Genomic DNA, 14,393 nt, shown 5'->3' on the forward strand with positions numbered 1-14,393 from the left:
GACTTTATATATATATAATTAAAACTAATATATATAAAATAAAATTAAAAGATTCGGTATTATCATCGAAACAAATCTCATTGAAATTAAAAGTAACCATTCCAGTGTGATGACTCCGCAATTAAAACTAATATATATAATAAAATTAAAAGAATCGGTATTATAATCGAATTTTATATAAATAAACAAATCTCATTGAAATTAAAAGTAACCATTCCAATGTGATGTCTCTGCATTGTAAAGAAATCTTTTATATATACATCAAACTAAAGGTAACCGTTGAAATGTGATATTTGGATCACATGGAAATAAAAAGTACCGGGCACAAGTCGTGGCTATGTCTCGTCACCGAATTTTAATTAAAAAACGACAAATGGTATGTGGACAGGGTACAAGGTAGATTGTAACGTCTTTTGGCAAATCGATGACAGGATGGATTGTGATGAATCGTACCTGATAGGGTTTTTCAAGACATACATTGATGAATCGATTGTGATGAATCGTACGTGATAGGGGGTGAGGAATGGTATGTAACAGGGTTTTAATGGCATGCGCCTTCAACGCAAGTATGTATTTTCGTGCGACCTGAAACGAGACCACATAGTATTTTGGATGAGAATGGCGAACGAGTTAGGATCGGAGAGGTCCCTTCTGGAATGCCTTGAGTTTTCTATGAGACTCGCTATTGCTCTAGTTGCGTTGGTGGGGGCATTTAGCTTCTTTGTCCAGGGAAGAAATAAGAGGCTACCCCCTGGGCCGTTCCCGTTGCCCATCATCGGAAATCTCCACCTGCTGGGACAGCTTCCACACCAAGCACTGGCTGCTCTTTCTCTGAAATTCGGACCTCTTATGTCGCTCCGCCTCGGCTCTGCTCTTACCTTAGTAGTTTCTTCACCTGATATGGCCAAGGAATTTCTCAAGACACATGATCTGGTTTTTGCTAGCAGACCTCCCACCGCAGCCGCTAATTATTTTTGGTATAATTGCACCGATGTCGGTTTTGCTCCGTATGGCGATTACTGGAGGGAAGTGCGTAAGGTCTGCGTTTTACAGTTGCTGAGCTCAAGACGCTTGGATTACTTCTGCTTCATAAGAGAAGAGGAGGTCTCTGCTATGATTCGTTCTATTGCTAATTCAGATCATCCCCTAAACATTAGCAAAACAGTCTCAACCCTTGTGAGCGATATTTTGTGCAGGATGACCTTCGGTAGAAAGTACTCTGACCAAGACTCTATTGGCGGTAAAGGAATCAATTCGATGATGAAGGAAAGTTTTGTGGTGGCCGGTGCCTTTAATGTTGGAGATTATATACCATACTTGGGCTGGATGGATCTGCAAGGTCTCAACCGACGCTTCAAGGAAATACATCGCATACAAGACGAGTTCCTAGAGAAAGTGATAGAGGAACACGTTGCCCAGAATGACCCCAACGTCCAGCGAGATCTGGTAGATGTTTTGCTTGCAGCTTCTGCAGATAAAGATATGCAACCACAAATTACACGAGAGAATATAAAGGCCATCCTATATGTATGTAAAAATTGCACGTATTGTATCTGAATGGCAGCTTTTAAATATGATGCAGTATAGTCATCCTTTGATATTGTATTGATGTCTTCATGGTAACGATAATGGCAGGATATGTTGGCCGCAGGCACGGACACGTCATCCACAACCATGGAGTGGGCAATGTCCGAATTGCTGAGGAACCCGCCAGTGTTGAAGAAGGTTCAGGACGAGCTGGAACGTGTAGTTGGAAAGGGCCGAATGGTACGTGAATCTGATCTTCCTTCTCTCCCTTACTTACAAGCTGTGGTGAAAGAAACTCTTAGACTCCACGCGGCGTCACCCCTTGCCCTTCCCCACTTGTCTGTGGAAGCCTGCAATGTGTTGGGCTATGAAATTCCCAGAAACACTCGCGTTTTGGTGAATCTTTGGGCAATCGGAAGGAACCCAACGTCTTGGGAGGATTCCGAAAGGTTTGTGCCTGAGAGATTCATGAATGGCTGCTCGCTAGATGAAAAAGTTCGTAACTGTGAGTGGATTCCGTTCGGAGCAGGGAGGAGAGGATGTCCGGGAGAGCACCTGGGAATGCTTCTTGTTGAGTTTCCATTGGCACAGCTATTGCACTGTTTTGACTGGACACTGCCCGGTAAGATGAAAGGACAGGAACTGGATATGTCTGAAAGGTTTGGAATCACAGTGCGCAGAGCACATGATCTCACTGCTGTTGGGACCCCTCGCGTTATGGTTGTACTGTAAGCCGTATTGCTGACTGTCTGCATTAACATAGACTCCGATGCAAACAGAGCGCGTAGAAACATTATAATAAAAAGTTCCAGAAGAATTCGTGAGAGTGTGCGTATTATAGTTGAGTAATAATAAAGCAGCGTACGTACAGAGGTGGGAAACGGTTACTATGAACTTTATCCCTATTGTATATTTTTATCTATGGCTGTGTCTATTCTGAAATATGGCCAGACTATGGGTTTTGGAGATTAATTATAATATGGTTTTTGGAGTTTAATTTAATTATTATCTCACTGCTTCATTTATATGATTGTCTTCAGCCTATTACCCTGAAAGTTTTAGTCCGTTTTCGAATTGGTTAATTATTGTTTTTTATCTTATATAAATGATGATATCAGCGCGTTGTGATTACTGATTTTGAGGATGAACGTCATCTTATAGAGCATCCTATTAAACACTGCAAACCCCCTGTCGTATTAACAATTTAATAGTACAATACTCGTTTTCGCCAGCGTTAAGTGGTATGAAAACAAAGAAGCGCGACCCCGACCTAATATGAAGTCAACAGTAACATTAACAGTGAACTTCGAAGTTTGAATCACTGAATAAAATATGGCGATCCTTGGCGTAGTTGCTCTCAGTATGTACCCAGTGAATGAACCAATGAATCTACCAGGCATTTAGACTCCTAACATCTATATCCTCTGCCTGCAATATGTGTATTTCCTCATAATTCGTTTATATTTGAGAAGGGTCTACATGTGCAACTGCACACCCTGCTTCCTTCTCTCAAAACGATGTAGACCAGGACGGAGTTAAAGAACCGTTAATATCAAGATTTAAAACCATCGCATTAAAAACAGAGCATTACACTTAAACTAACCACAGCGTCATATAGAGATATTTTCCATCTGATATAGATGTACGTTTTTCTCCCGGTATAGAGATGCAGATTCATGTACCCTTTTCTCGAGGTTTAGAGATTCTATAAATTTGAAGGAGTTGTATTTTTTCTTTTAATTTCAAGGTTCATTTCAAATACTTAGTTAAATCCCAAAAATATGATATTTCATAAGTCCATGCTTCACTCCATATTGGGACGTTGATTAGGTAACTATGTTAAATTATATCCATATAGGAGAGAAACTGAGCTGCGGAGCGCCGAGTGGTGAGGATAGTATGGTGAGCAATCAGGTATGTACAATCCGCTCGTTCATCCTATCCTCAATCTACACTTCGTGACCATAGCTGTCTAGTATCGGGCCTGGGCGTGATTCTCCCACGTCCTTTTTCAAAGTTTCTCTATCGAGACATCTGTCTGGCCATGGAATGAGGCGATTGTCGCCTCTCTATATTACTGGGAAGCCGCGTGTTTTTTATGCCTTCATGCGTGCCTTTTCATGATCTCGCCATTCATACCTATCATAGCCTTGCCTCTGTTGTTCCTTTATAACCCGACTACCTGAATTGGAAGGATTTTTGCTTCATGGAATTACTTCCATTTTGGGTATGATTGCTATTTCCGGCTGTTCCACTTTCTTATCCCCGGTTCTATGCTTGTTTCTCTGTTATCATGCCCTAAACGGTTCATGGTACTCGCTGCTCAACACTCGAAGAACGCTCGCGCCTCTTGTCAGTTGGTTTTTTTAGTTTGAGCTAGCAAATTTTAATGTTTTTCCTCTGGTTTGCATAATATATAGATCTGTTGTGTGGATAGTGTATGGCGTTTTACTCTCCATCGCAGTTTATCATTCATCCATGATATGCTCTATTTCTGCTGTAGACTCATCCTTTTCCTACCTATTCCTCTCATGTCTTGTTTTGCATCTTCGTGCTGGTCTTGGATATCCAATTTCAATATAGTGGATTATGTTGTCATATCCAAACCGTGCTCTGATATTCGTTTCAAATTTGGAACATGTTGGTGCATTTTTGAAATATGTTGTTGTTGTGTTGTATGCCCTAGTATATCCTTCTGAGTGTAGGCTGCTCTTTAGTTTATCCTTCTGAGTGTAGGCTGCTCTTTAGTTTTTCCGACGCAGGAAATTCAAGTTTTTTGAATTTTCCGGGCGATCCGTTTGGCCTTGGTTTTCAGATCATTTGCTCATTTACTTCCTCCATTAACTTCCGCAGCCATTGTTTCCCTTTGTTAGATCTCCGAGGTCCATCCGTAGATTTCCTTACCTCGATGGACATTCTCCCTTACCCATTTTTCTGACTAAAGGGATGTTCCTGGTTAATGGGCATTTATATCTACTTACCCGCTTTTACTATCCTCTATACGTGGCCCCTATTTAGTCATTTTATATCTCTGGATCTCTCCATCGTACTGTTGTTGCGGATCTTCTCACCTAATTCGTCCCTTCCCTTTATGCCATAAGATCATTCTTTTGTCAGCATATCCTATTGGGATTCCCATACTGACCATTTTGGTGTCAGCCCCTATCCTGTCATGGAGTTATTCACTGACCAATCTGCTGAGTCAACCATGGTTCATGCAACTATGGATGCCAAAATATCTCGTGCCAGATCAGCTCCTCGGTCTGACTCGAAAGAGGCTGACATCTTTCTCCCCTCTCTATCTCATTTGCCTCTGCGGGATGATGACTTGTCATTTAGGCAGCCTCCCAAACATCACCGGCTTGTTAAGTCCTCCCCTCCTCCCTCGGCCATTAACTTGGATGGTCCACTTTTAAATGACAGAATTGTAAGTTTGCAGAAGAGGGCGCTCGTTGGGAGATGGTTCTTCCCGTCTATGGAGGATTCACAAATTCGTTCATGGATTGCGGCCAGGTGGGCTCCTCTTTTGGGATACTCCCCTACCATTGTTCACCTCATGAACAATTGGTATTGTTTTCACTTTCTCCAGATCCGTGACCTGGAATTCATATTTTCGAGACCCTGGGTGAAAGAGAGGAGTTTTTTAGCTCTGCAGAGATGGTTTATCGGATTTAATCCGCTCCGTTGCACACCCCAAAATAATTATATTTGGCTTAAATTTCCTAGACTGCCTCTTGATATGTGGACCAAGGAATCTATGGAAAAGATTCAGAATGCCATCGGGCGGTTCATATATGTTGACCCTTGCTGTATTGGGGCCAAAGACAAACGTGTGGCCTAGATTCTTATAGAAAAATAATTCACGGGTGGTTTTCCTGAGACTATTGATCTTTCTTGGGAGCTTTCCAAAATCCAACAGCATTTTGACTACTGGGGCGTGCCTTTCAGGTGTTCCATCTGTCATAATACTGGTCACCTTTTTTCAAATTGTCCTCGTCACCGAGGAGGCAAGCATAAGAAGAAGGTTGTTCATATTCCCTCCTCGACTCATGACAGAGATGCTTTGGCCTTTGATGGGCCTTTCCCCCATGAAATATTTCAGGCTCCTGTCATTTCCAATGCCGCTACTCTTCCCGGACGGGCCGCACCCCTGACCATTCTGTGCGCCTCCCACATTCTCGTTCTGTCTCTATGGGTCCATCTATTCGTATTCCTAATTTGTCTGCTGAATTTCAGAGATCTTCAATTGTTTCTAAGTCCCCTTCTCTTCCCCTATTTGACCCATCGGCCTGAGCTTCGAGTTTTTCCAATATTTCGCCGCCGATTGAACCAGATCCTGACCCCGTTGTTCCCCTCCCATTCGCATCATCTATACCCCCGGGTATTGACCCTGCGACAGGCCACATTTTATACATTTCTTCATCTCCCCAATCCCCCCCCTCCCTCACTCATCCTATCCCGGGACCCTCGTCTCTCCCTCCGCCTGGTCGCTTTTCTGATATTCGATCTCCTTCTCCTCTTAGAGCTTCCTCCCCTATCCCCCCACCTCAGGGACTGGTACCTGATCACAAAGGGAAGGCGCCATTTATCCCTATTTCCCCTCCACCATCCCCCCGTACCTCTCCTCATAATTCTTTTGACCAGGACATCGACCTCCTCCTCAAAAGAGCGTCATTAAAACTCCAGCCTTTAACTATTCATCGACCTTCTCGTTCCCCCTCGCCCCACATTAGCCCTAAATCTGCGGGGAACATTACCGTCTGCCGCAAAGAGAAGCGTGGCAGCAGGCATTTTCGCGGAAGGAAGGGAAAACAGGATTCCTCTATCAGAGATCTTTCCTTAATCGACATTCCTGTGACTGAAATTGCAGATGAAGTTTTCTCTGAAAATAGGCCTCTTAGAGCTTGCCGGCCTCATGAGGTTCCCAAATGATTGACATCTTGTCCATGAACATTCGGGGCCTTGGAACTGATCACAAATTTCTGGCCCTTAAACATCTTTTTGTCTCTTCAAAATCTAAAATGCTTCTTATTCAGGAAACCATGCACGAAAGCTCTCAAAAAATCTCATACTTCCGGCGAATGCTTCCAGCATGGCATATGGTCACTTCTAATGCTGAGGGAATGTCTGGGAGACTTGTTGTTTTGTGGAACCCCAAGTGGATTACTGTTGCAGCTTTTCAATGATTTGCAGGCATCCTTGTTCTGGCTCATTTCCAGGGATCCTCTGACCCCTTCCACATTTTGAATATTTATGCTCCTTATAAAAATCGATTCCCTTTCTGGAATCAATTGCTTTCATCTGAACTACTTGATATAGACTCTTTGATAATTGGCGGAGACTTTAACTGCACATTTTGTAATGACGAAATATGGGGCAATGGCAGGAAACATGATCCAATAGGGAGACTCATCTGGGAATCTATTTTTCAAAATGATTTCATTGATGTCTTGCCTATTGAACAGAGACCAACCTGGGACAACGGAAGATCGAACAGCTCCTACCTGGCGAAGCAAATAGACAGATTTATTTTCCATGAGCGACTGATAGAAAAATATGGGCCTCCCACTATGAACATCATCCCATCCTTCATTTCCGATCATCGGCCCATTACCTTTCAATGGAAAAATGCTGGACGCAGATATGGATATCCCTTCAAGTTCAATCGTACTTGGCTTGCTGATGAAAAATTCAATAAATTTATAAATGATACTTGGAAGCAATCTCCCATGCTGGTTAATGACTCTCCTCGGCATTTCATTGATCGCTTGCAATCCCTTCGAATGGAGGTCAAAAAATGGCAAAAAGAGAAAGCGGCATCCAATAAAAAAGAGCTAAAGAACATATGCATGGAATTAGAATGCTTATCTTTACTACTTAAAAATCCTTGCATGCTGACTTACATCAGAAATCGAATTTGGGTCTTGGAAAAAAGAAAATAGAAGATTTTAAAAGAAGAAGAAGCCTCGTGGAGGCTCAAAAGTCGCGCAATATGGCTCAGAGAGGGTGGTCAAAACACCAAGTTCTTTCATAGGTATGCTAATAAGAGAAGGGTGACTAATGCTTTTTGGGAGATCAGGGACGAGCATGGAATTTCTCACATCTCTAAAGAGGCTGTGAGATATTTCAAAAAGGCATACAACGAGGATTCTGTTCATGATTTTGAGGATATTCTATGGGGGATAGACCCATACCCCACCATGTTTGATGTAGATTTTAATAGTGCTCTTTTTGTTGAGGTTACAGAAGAAGAATTATTGGCAACAATGAAAACTTTCCAGAAAGACAAGTGCCCCGGGCCGGATGGGTGGACCATCGACTTCTTCATCCACTTTTTTGAATTATTCAAGGAAGATATCCTCAAGATGGTCGAGGATTCGAGAACTTAGGGCATCATCAGTCAGAAGATCTCCTCTACTTATATCGCCCTTATTCCAAATAAAAAGCTCTCATCATCATTTTCAGAGTATTGGCCCATCTCATTACACAATGTATTATACAAGATTATATCTAAGACTATAGCTCTCCGTATCAGGAACACTCTATCTCTTCATCTGTCCACAGAGCAACACGATTTTCTTAAAGACATAAATATCTTAGAAGCGGTGGCTCTCACCCAAGAATGCTTACACTCAATGCACTGCAGAAATATTGATGCGGCTCTTTTGAAGATTGACTTAAAAAAGGCATACGATTGTGTGAGCTGGGGCTTCATACGATGCCTTCTGTTTAGGATTGGCCTTGACTTCAGGTGCACTCAATGGATCATGACTTGTGTGGTGGATGTAAATTTTGCAGTCCTCATAAACGATGTCCCCACTCCTTTTTTCAAGGCGCCCAGGGGTTTACGTCAGGGCTGCTCTCTATCTCCACTTATCTTCATCCTTGTCATGGAATCTCTGAGCTTACACATAAAGATTGCAGTACAACAAGAGAGATTTAAGCCTTTTCCCATTAGCAAGTTTAATTTCATGTCTCACTCACTTTTTGTCGATGATATCCTTCTGTCATCCATCTTGTGCAGAACTACATGGTTATGTATCTTTGAAATCTTGGAGCGATTTCAAAAAGCCACTGACATGTTTATCAATGACTTAAAATCTTCCTTTCATGTCGCTGATGTAAGTGGTGATACAATCACCTTTATTACAGATCTTTTTCACATCAAAGCTCTTCCTATTAAGCAGGGTTTCAAATATCTTGGTTTTTATTTGAAACCTGTGAGCTACAAAGTGGCTGACTGGTCGTGGATTCTAGACTGATTCTACTACAAAATATCAACATGGGAATCCAGATGCTTATCTATTGGAGGGCGCGCCATCCTTTCCCAATCCGTGCTGGTACAAATCATGGTTTATTGGGCTCTCCTATTCTATATTCCTCCATCTATTATAAACGATTTAAACAGAATGATTGCCAACTTCATTTGGGGTGGACAGAAAGAGAAGATTAAATTTCATCTCAGCAAGCTCTCGAAGCTAACTCGGCCAAAAAACATGGGAGGCTGGGGCATATTGGATTTACACTCTTTCAGAAGAGCACTTCTTTGTAAAACAATGTGGAATGCGGTTATGGGGGAGTCCATCTGGAGTAAAACATTCAGAGCTAAGTATATGGAAGACCTCGACATAACTTATTGGATCAGGCAGCGATCCATTGGGCCCGCCAATGGCTCATACATATGGAGGGGCTTTAAAAAATTGGAGCCATTTTTCAAAAAAAAATTGATTTGGAAATTTCATACAGGATCCAACATTATTATTGGTATCGATGACTTTGCTGGAGCAGGTGAAATGATTCATATCTCCCCTCAACTTCTGAGATATTTACATAGCAGGGGATATTTTTTTTGGGCCAATGTAATTAAAAAATGGGACGGTGCCATCCCAATCTGGAAATCTGCTTCGGATTTGCAATTGTTTAGTGTTCTTGAATCCCAATGGAACGATGTCACTCTCTCCCTGCAGTTGCATGGTCTATACCGTTCGATGGACAGGGATTGCATCATTTGGAAAGGTCTCGGTGGCACTTCGGTAGTATATGCAAGGCATATTTACCTACAGATTTTACTAACAGAAGTCGATTCATCAGACTATATCTTTCCACCTACATTCTGGAAATTTGGTTGTCCTCTAAAAATCATCATATTCACCTGGCTGGTTTTTCATAACAGGAATCTCACTTGGGAGAATCTCCAGAAGCGCAAATGGTGTGGGCCTGCTATATGCCCCCTCTGCAGATCGAACACTGAAAATAATTTACATCTTTTCCTTCAGTGTCCTCAGTCCCTGTTGATTTGGCAGCACTTATCTGCACACTTTGGATTCGCCAATGTCATCGCTCCTTCCATCCACGAGGCTTTCAATTTATGGAGTAACATATGTTGCAAGTGGAGGCCGATCCCTCTAATTACTATCTGGCCCATCTGGAAATGGCGCAATCGGATGATTTTCGACTCCAAAAAGGAATAGTTCAAGATTGTCTACGAATCTATTCTTATTTAAATGAAGTGCTTGATCGGCATCGACAACCCAAAGTCAAACATGGAACGAAACAACAGCCCATCGATGTCTATGAATATCCCTGTGCTTTCTTTGATGGTGCTGCTCAGCATGACTTATGTGCCTGTGGTGTTTATATAATCCCAGAAGAAGGTCAAGCTTTTGAATTACATTGGAACGGAGGACCTGGAACCAACAGCAAGGCAGAAATTATGGCTCTGGCCGGTCTCATTTCCTTCTCTGATTTCCTTGGTCTCAAAAACCTTCATATTTTTGGAGATTCCAAAGTCACTATAGACCATGTTCTGTCCAAAAATAGCATAAAAAATATTCACCTCTCTGGCTGGTTGAACAGGCTTGAGGATTTGTGGCACAACAGGAAGGACTACTCAATCTCCCACATTGTCAGGGAAAAAATCGAACAGCTGATGCTTTGTCAAAGCAGGGGCTATCATCGCCACGAGGATTATGGAGGCTGCAGATTACAGTGGACAATATCTCCTATCAGATCCAAGATTTTTTCATGCCTGGTACATAATTCTCTAATTTCATGAAGTCAAATCTGGTATGAATTATGCTACCCATCCATTGTCCTTTTATATGTTGTTTCCACATACATATCAGTGGCTCATGGGACTGTTTTTTTGGACTTCTATATGAAGATTCGTCCATATTGCTATATTTTTCCTCATAGGATACATATATCCTTTCTTCTGGAGATCTGGGAACATCTCTTTCTCTCTCTTTTTTGGATCAGATACTATATATTTCCGTTTTGGATAAACATAATATAACTATATCGCTTTTTTTTGTGCTGAAAAAATATTGGGAGGTTGATTTTCAATACTCCATTAATCATAAAGAATGACGAGATTTTGAATACTCGATTAATCGCAAAAATTTATATGTGAGAAGCCCATGCTTCGTAAATACTTGAAATCTGATTTTGAATAATATTCACAATTAACCCCGAAAAATGATATTTCAGAAATCATGCTTCAAATGAAAGCCCAAAATGTGATATTCCAGAATTCCATGCTCCTGTACAGAGATGTCTACCCAACCCGGGATTGTGAACACTAATACTGAAACCTTTTGTAACCGATATCTCTCATACATAGGTAGGACCAAAGAATTGCACATTTATACAGCAGCAGCTTCATAGTTAATTTTTGTAAGTAGCTTCTTTGATTCTGTTTTCAGAGATGTAAAAGAGCAAAGGATTAGAACACCGGTGCATTCAACGACTACGGTTTACTAGTCAGTTTAGTCGGGGTTTACCATTGTTTAAATATTGCCAGGGAATACAAGAATTGGTAATCATTGGAGACTCCAGGATAGTCATAAAATATTTAACACATCAAGAACTTCCGGCTAGCCTCGAGAGAATCCCAAATCTCACTCAAAAGTTACCCAAAATCTATTATTTCATGTCCTAGGGGAGCAGAATGGCAGAATGGCAATGCAGATGGTTTTGCCAAAAAGTCTCTGATTTGTCTCGAGGAATTTTGAAAGAAAAAAGATGGGGTGACGTATTCTTCCATTGTCCCCTAAGTTCAACCTTCAAGATCACAGATTAAGGTGTTCTATTCAACATATAAGCAAAGAACCTCTTTCAGACTTCACGTCCGAGCAGACTTCAAGACATTTGGAGGAAAAGTAAAAGAGGAGGATATTGAGCAGTAGTCCAAGGATCCAATGGAAGTAGATCAGCCTTCCATCAACCCAGAGACAAATCTGCAACAACAAACTTTTGACAAAGTTTTGTAAATTAATATGTATTTTGAATGATTTTCACAGGCAATATACCTGCAACGCTAGTGTTTCTGTAACAGCAGCAAGACTGGAAAAGCGTTTAAAAGTTTTAGAAGATAGGAACATAAGGCCATGTTCATGCTTGTTTGGTACTGAGAGATTTTCGTTATACCATCTGTACAAATCTGCCAATGGAATATATAAAGGATTTTCATATTTTTTAAAATTATTTTCTTCATGCACCCATAAAGCCATGCTCTTGGAAGTCTTCAAAATGCCAACTATACAACTTTGTCAATGTACCAGCATACAAATATGGCAATGCAAGAGAAAACAAATTTCTAATATGTTTTATTACATACTGACTTGTTGTCAGTGTAACAACTCTTTATAACTGCAAATGCAAAAAGGAAAATTTCTCATATGTTTTAGTACACACTAACGGTGTTGAAGAGGTAGAAAGTACCAACTATATAACTTTGTCAAAAGTATGAATTATTCAAAATTGCTCATTATTGAGACAAATTTCTAATTTCTTATTACTGGTTCTATGGTTATTAGTGATGTTAAAATTCCTTGTAATTATTGATAATGTTAAGGGTTTTCAAAGTACCAACTTCGTTCTTATTGTGGATTTGTTTTCATTGTGGATTCGCAAGTCCTTAAAATACAAACGGAAAAATCAACATAAGTTTAATGTTATATTATGGGTTTAAATATAAAAGTCACATTTATTTTTATTTTTTATTATACGTTTAATCATAATGTTATGTTGATTAATTATATTAAATTAACAATTATATAACAAAGTTATAGTGTAGTGTTATGAAAATAAATATAATTTTTTCTTAAATCTTTTATCTATAATTAAAACTTAATTTTAAAGATTTTGATCATATTGTTTATTTTATTTCTAAAACGTAAAATTACATATTAAAGTTATGTTCAATACAGAAAGAATATACATTTTAAAATTCTAATATCAGTATTAGTTCCATAGAATAATTCGTGATAGTGTGCGTATTATATTATAAAATTCTAATATCAGTATTAGTTCCATAGAATAATTCGTGATAGTGTGCGTATTATATTATAGTTGAGTAATAATAAAGCAGCGTGCGTACGTACAGAGCTGGGAAACGGTTACTATGAATTTTATGCCTATGGTAGATTTTTATCTATGGTTGTGTCTATTCTAAAATACGGTCAGAATATGGTTTTGGAGATTAATTATAATATAGTTTTTGGAGTTTAATTACATTGAAGGTGTTTCTTTTTTGAATGGGCTCATAACTCATCATCGACTATCTTTTTGTTTTCCACTATTGATTCGAAAAACATCTGTAGCGTTTTCCACCGTTCGATTTGTCAAGGCACGTTACCGCACACTGCGGGTTGACCATAATTCGTCTTCATAAATTTCACTCTTGGCTTGTGCGCGCTGTGCAATACTTGTCAAGATTTCCTGTCCATAATATGGAGCTCCTGGTCATCGGGGATGGGGAATTCAAGAAGCAAACATCTATTACTTGCCCATAGTAACTTGCTAAGCTTATGAAGAAAATGGGGGGACATGGTTCCACAGATTACAAGGGATCATCTCCACTCCACAACGAATTCAAGAAGCAATCATCTATTACTTGCCCATAGTAACTTGCTGAGCTTGTGAAGAAAATGGGGGACACGGTTCCACAGATTATAGGGGATCATCTCCACTCCACAGCGTCCCGTCATCTTACAATTGCATCAAAATGCGCTGGCCGCCAGAGGTGTGAATCAGTTCAAGAGCATGATGGCTGCACTTCTAGTCCATCCACACGATGCTCAGAGGGGTTATGTAGTTCACATAGGATCCATAGGAGAACGGTGGGAATCCCATCTTATGCTTGCACGCCTTCTGCACGCCCTCTGCAAACCATTTTGGATTGAACTCGTTACAATCTTCTCCCCCATAGTTCATTGTTGGGATGAATGGTGAGTAACAGAATCCACACAGGCATGCTCTTCCAAAACTTCATATCGCCCACCTTCACGTTCTTGAACGTCTGTCTTGGCAGCAACGACGCTAGCATGTACAGTCTTAGTGATTCATTTAGTATCATTCCTAACTGCATGCAATCAATAATTCAAACTTATTTACATTACTACGCATTTTTTCAGCAAAAATTACAGTAACATAATTACTGTAGTGTTACAATATCAAGCCAATGTCAATTCTGATCCCGAATTGGAATTAAGACCACAAGGGTCTTGAAACCATTTTTGCATTTTTTTTCTCATAAAAGATCCACTCACATTGAATGCAAATTTGTGGTTGATTTGATTATAATGTGGTGTGGAAGAATTTGAGCTGGCATGCTAATCTTACAATTTTGAGTTTAGGGAGATCAACGGCAGTTGGGGGATTCCCTGCCAAACTTCCAGAGCTTCATCTCGGGATTTTGTTGATAAAAACAGCTAAATTCACACAATCACAGAAATACAATTATATTAAATACACAAATGGTGTATGTGCAATCACACTCACACACTGATTACATTAAGATCACTCTATTAAATAGAGTTTTTGAGATCCAACTTATTCCTAATTTAGAGAGAGTGGTTGAGAGA

At 40.2% G+C, this 14,393-nt stretch overlaps 1 protein-coding gene across 1 annotated transcript; it reads left to right on the forward strand.

The window, feature by feature from the left end:
• The first annotated feature begins 506 nt into the window (after positions 1 to 506).
• LOC149214533 (cytochrome P450 71AU50-like) lies at positions 507 to 2,552 on the forward strand. The gene is made up of 2 exons (XM_089392321.1): positions 507 to 1,527; positions 1,636 to 2,552. Exons 1-2 carry the CDS (start codon positions 550 to 552, stop codon positions 2,257 to 2,259), a joined length of 1,602 nt encoding a protein of 533 aa, XP_089248447.1. The 5' UTR covers positions 507 to 549; the 3' UTR covers positions 2,260 to 2,552.
• The last annotated feature ends 11,841 nt before the right edge of the window (positions 2,553 to 14,393 follow it).

Source organism: Pinus tabuliformis, chromosome 1_1 (assembly GCF_031772625.1).
Source record: "Pinus tabuliformis cultivar Carrire ecotype Pingquan chromosome 1_1, CPIR1, whole genome shotgun sequence".
Taxonomy (NCBI): domain Eukaryota; kingdom Viridiplantae; phylum Streptophyta; class Pinopsida; order Pinales; family Pinaceae; genus Pinus; species Pinus tabuliformis.

Excerpts from the sequence above, each read along its gene's own strand:
- LOC149214533 (XM_089392321.1), top strand. The coding sequence starts at position 550 with ATGCGCCTTCAACGCAAGTATGTATTTTCGTGCGACCTGAAACGAGAC. Across the intron at positions 1,528-1,635 it reads ATATAAAGGCCATCCTATAT|GATATGTTGGCCGCAGGCAC; the intron begins GTATGTAAAAAT and ends CGATAATGGCAG.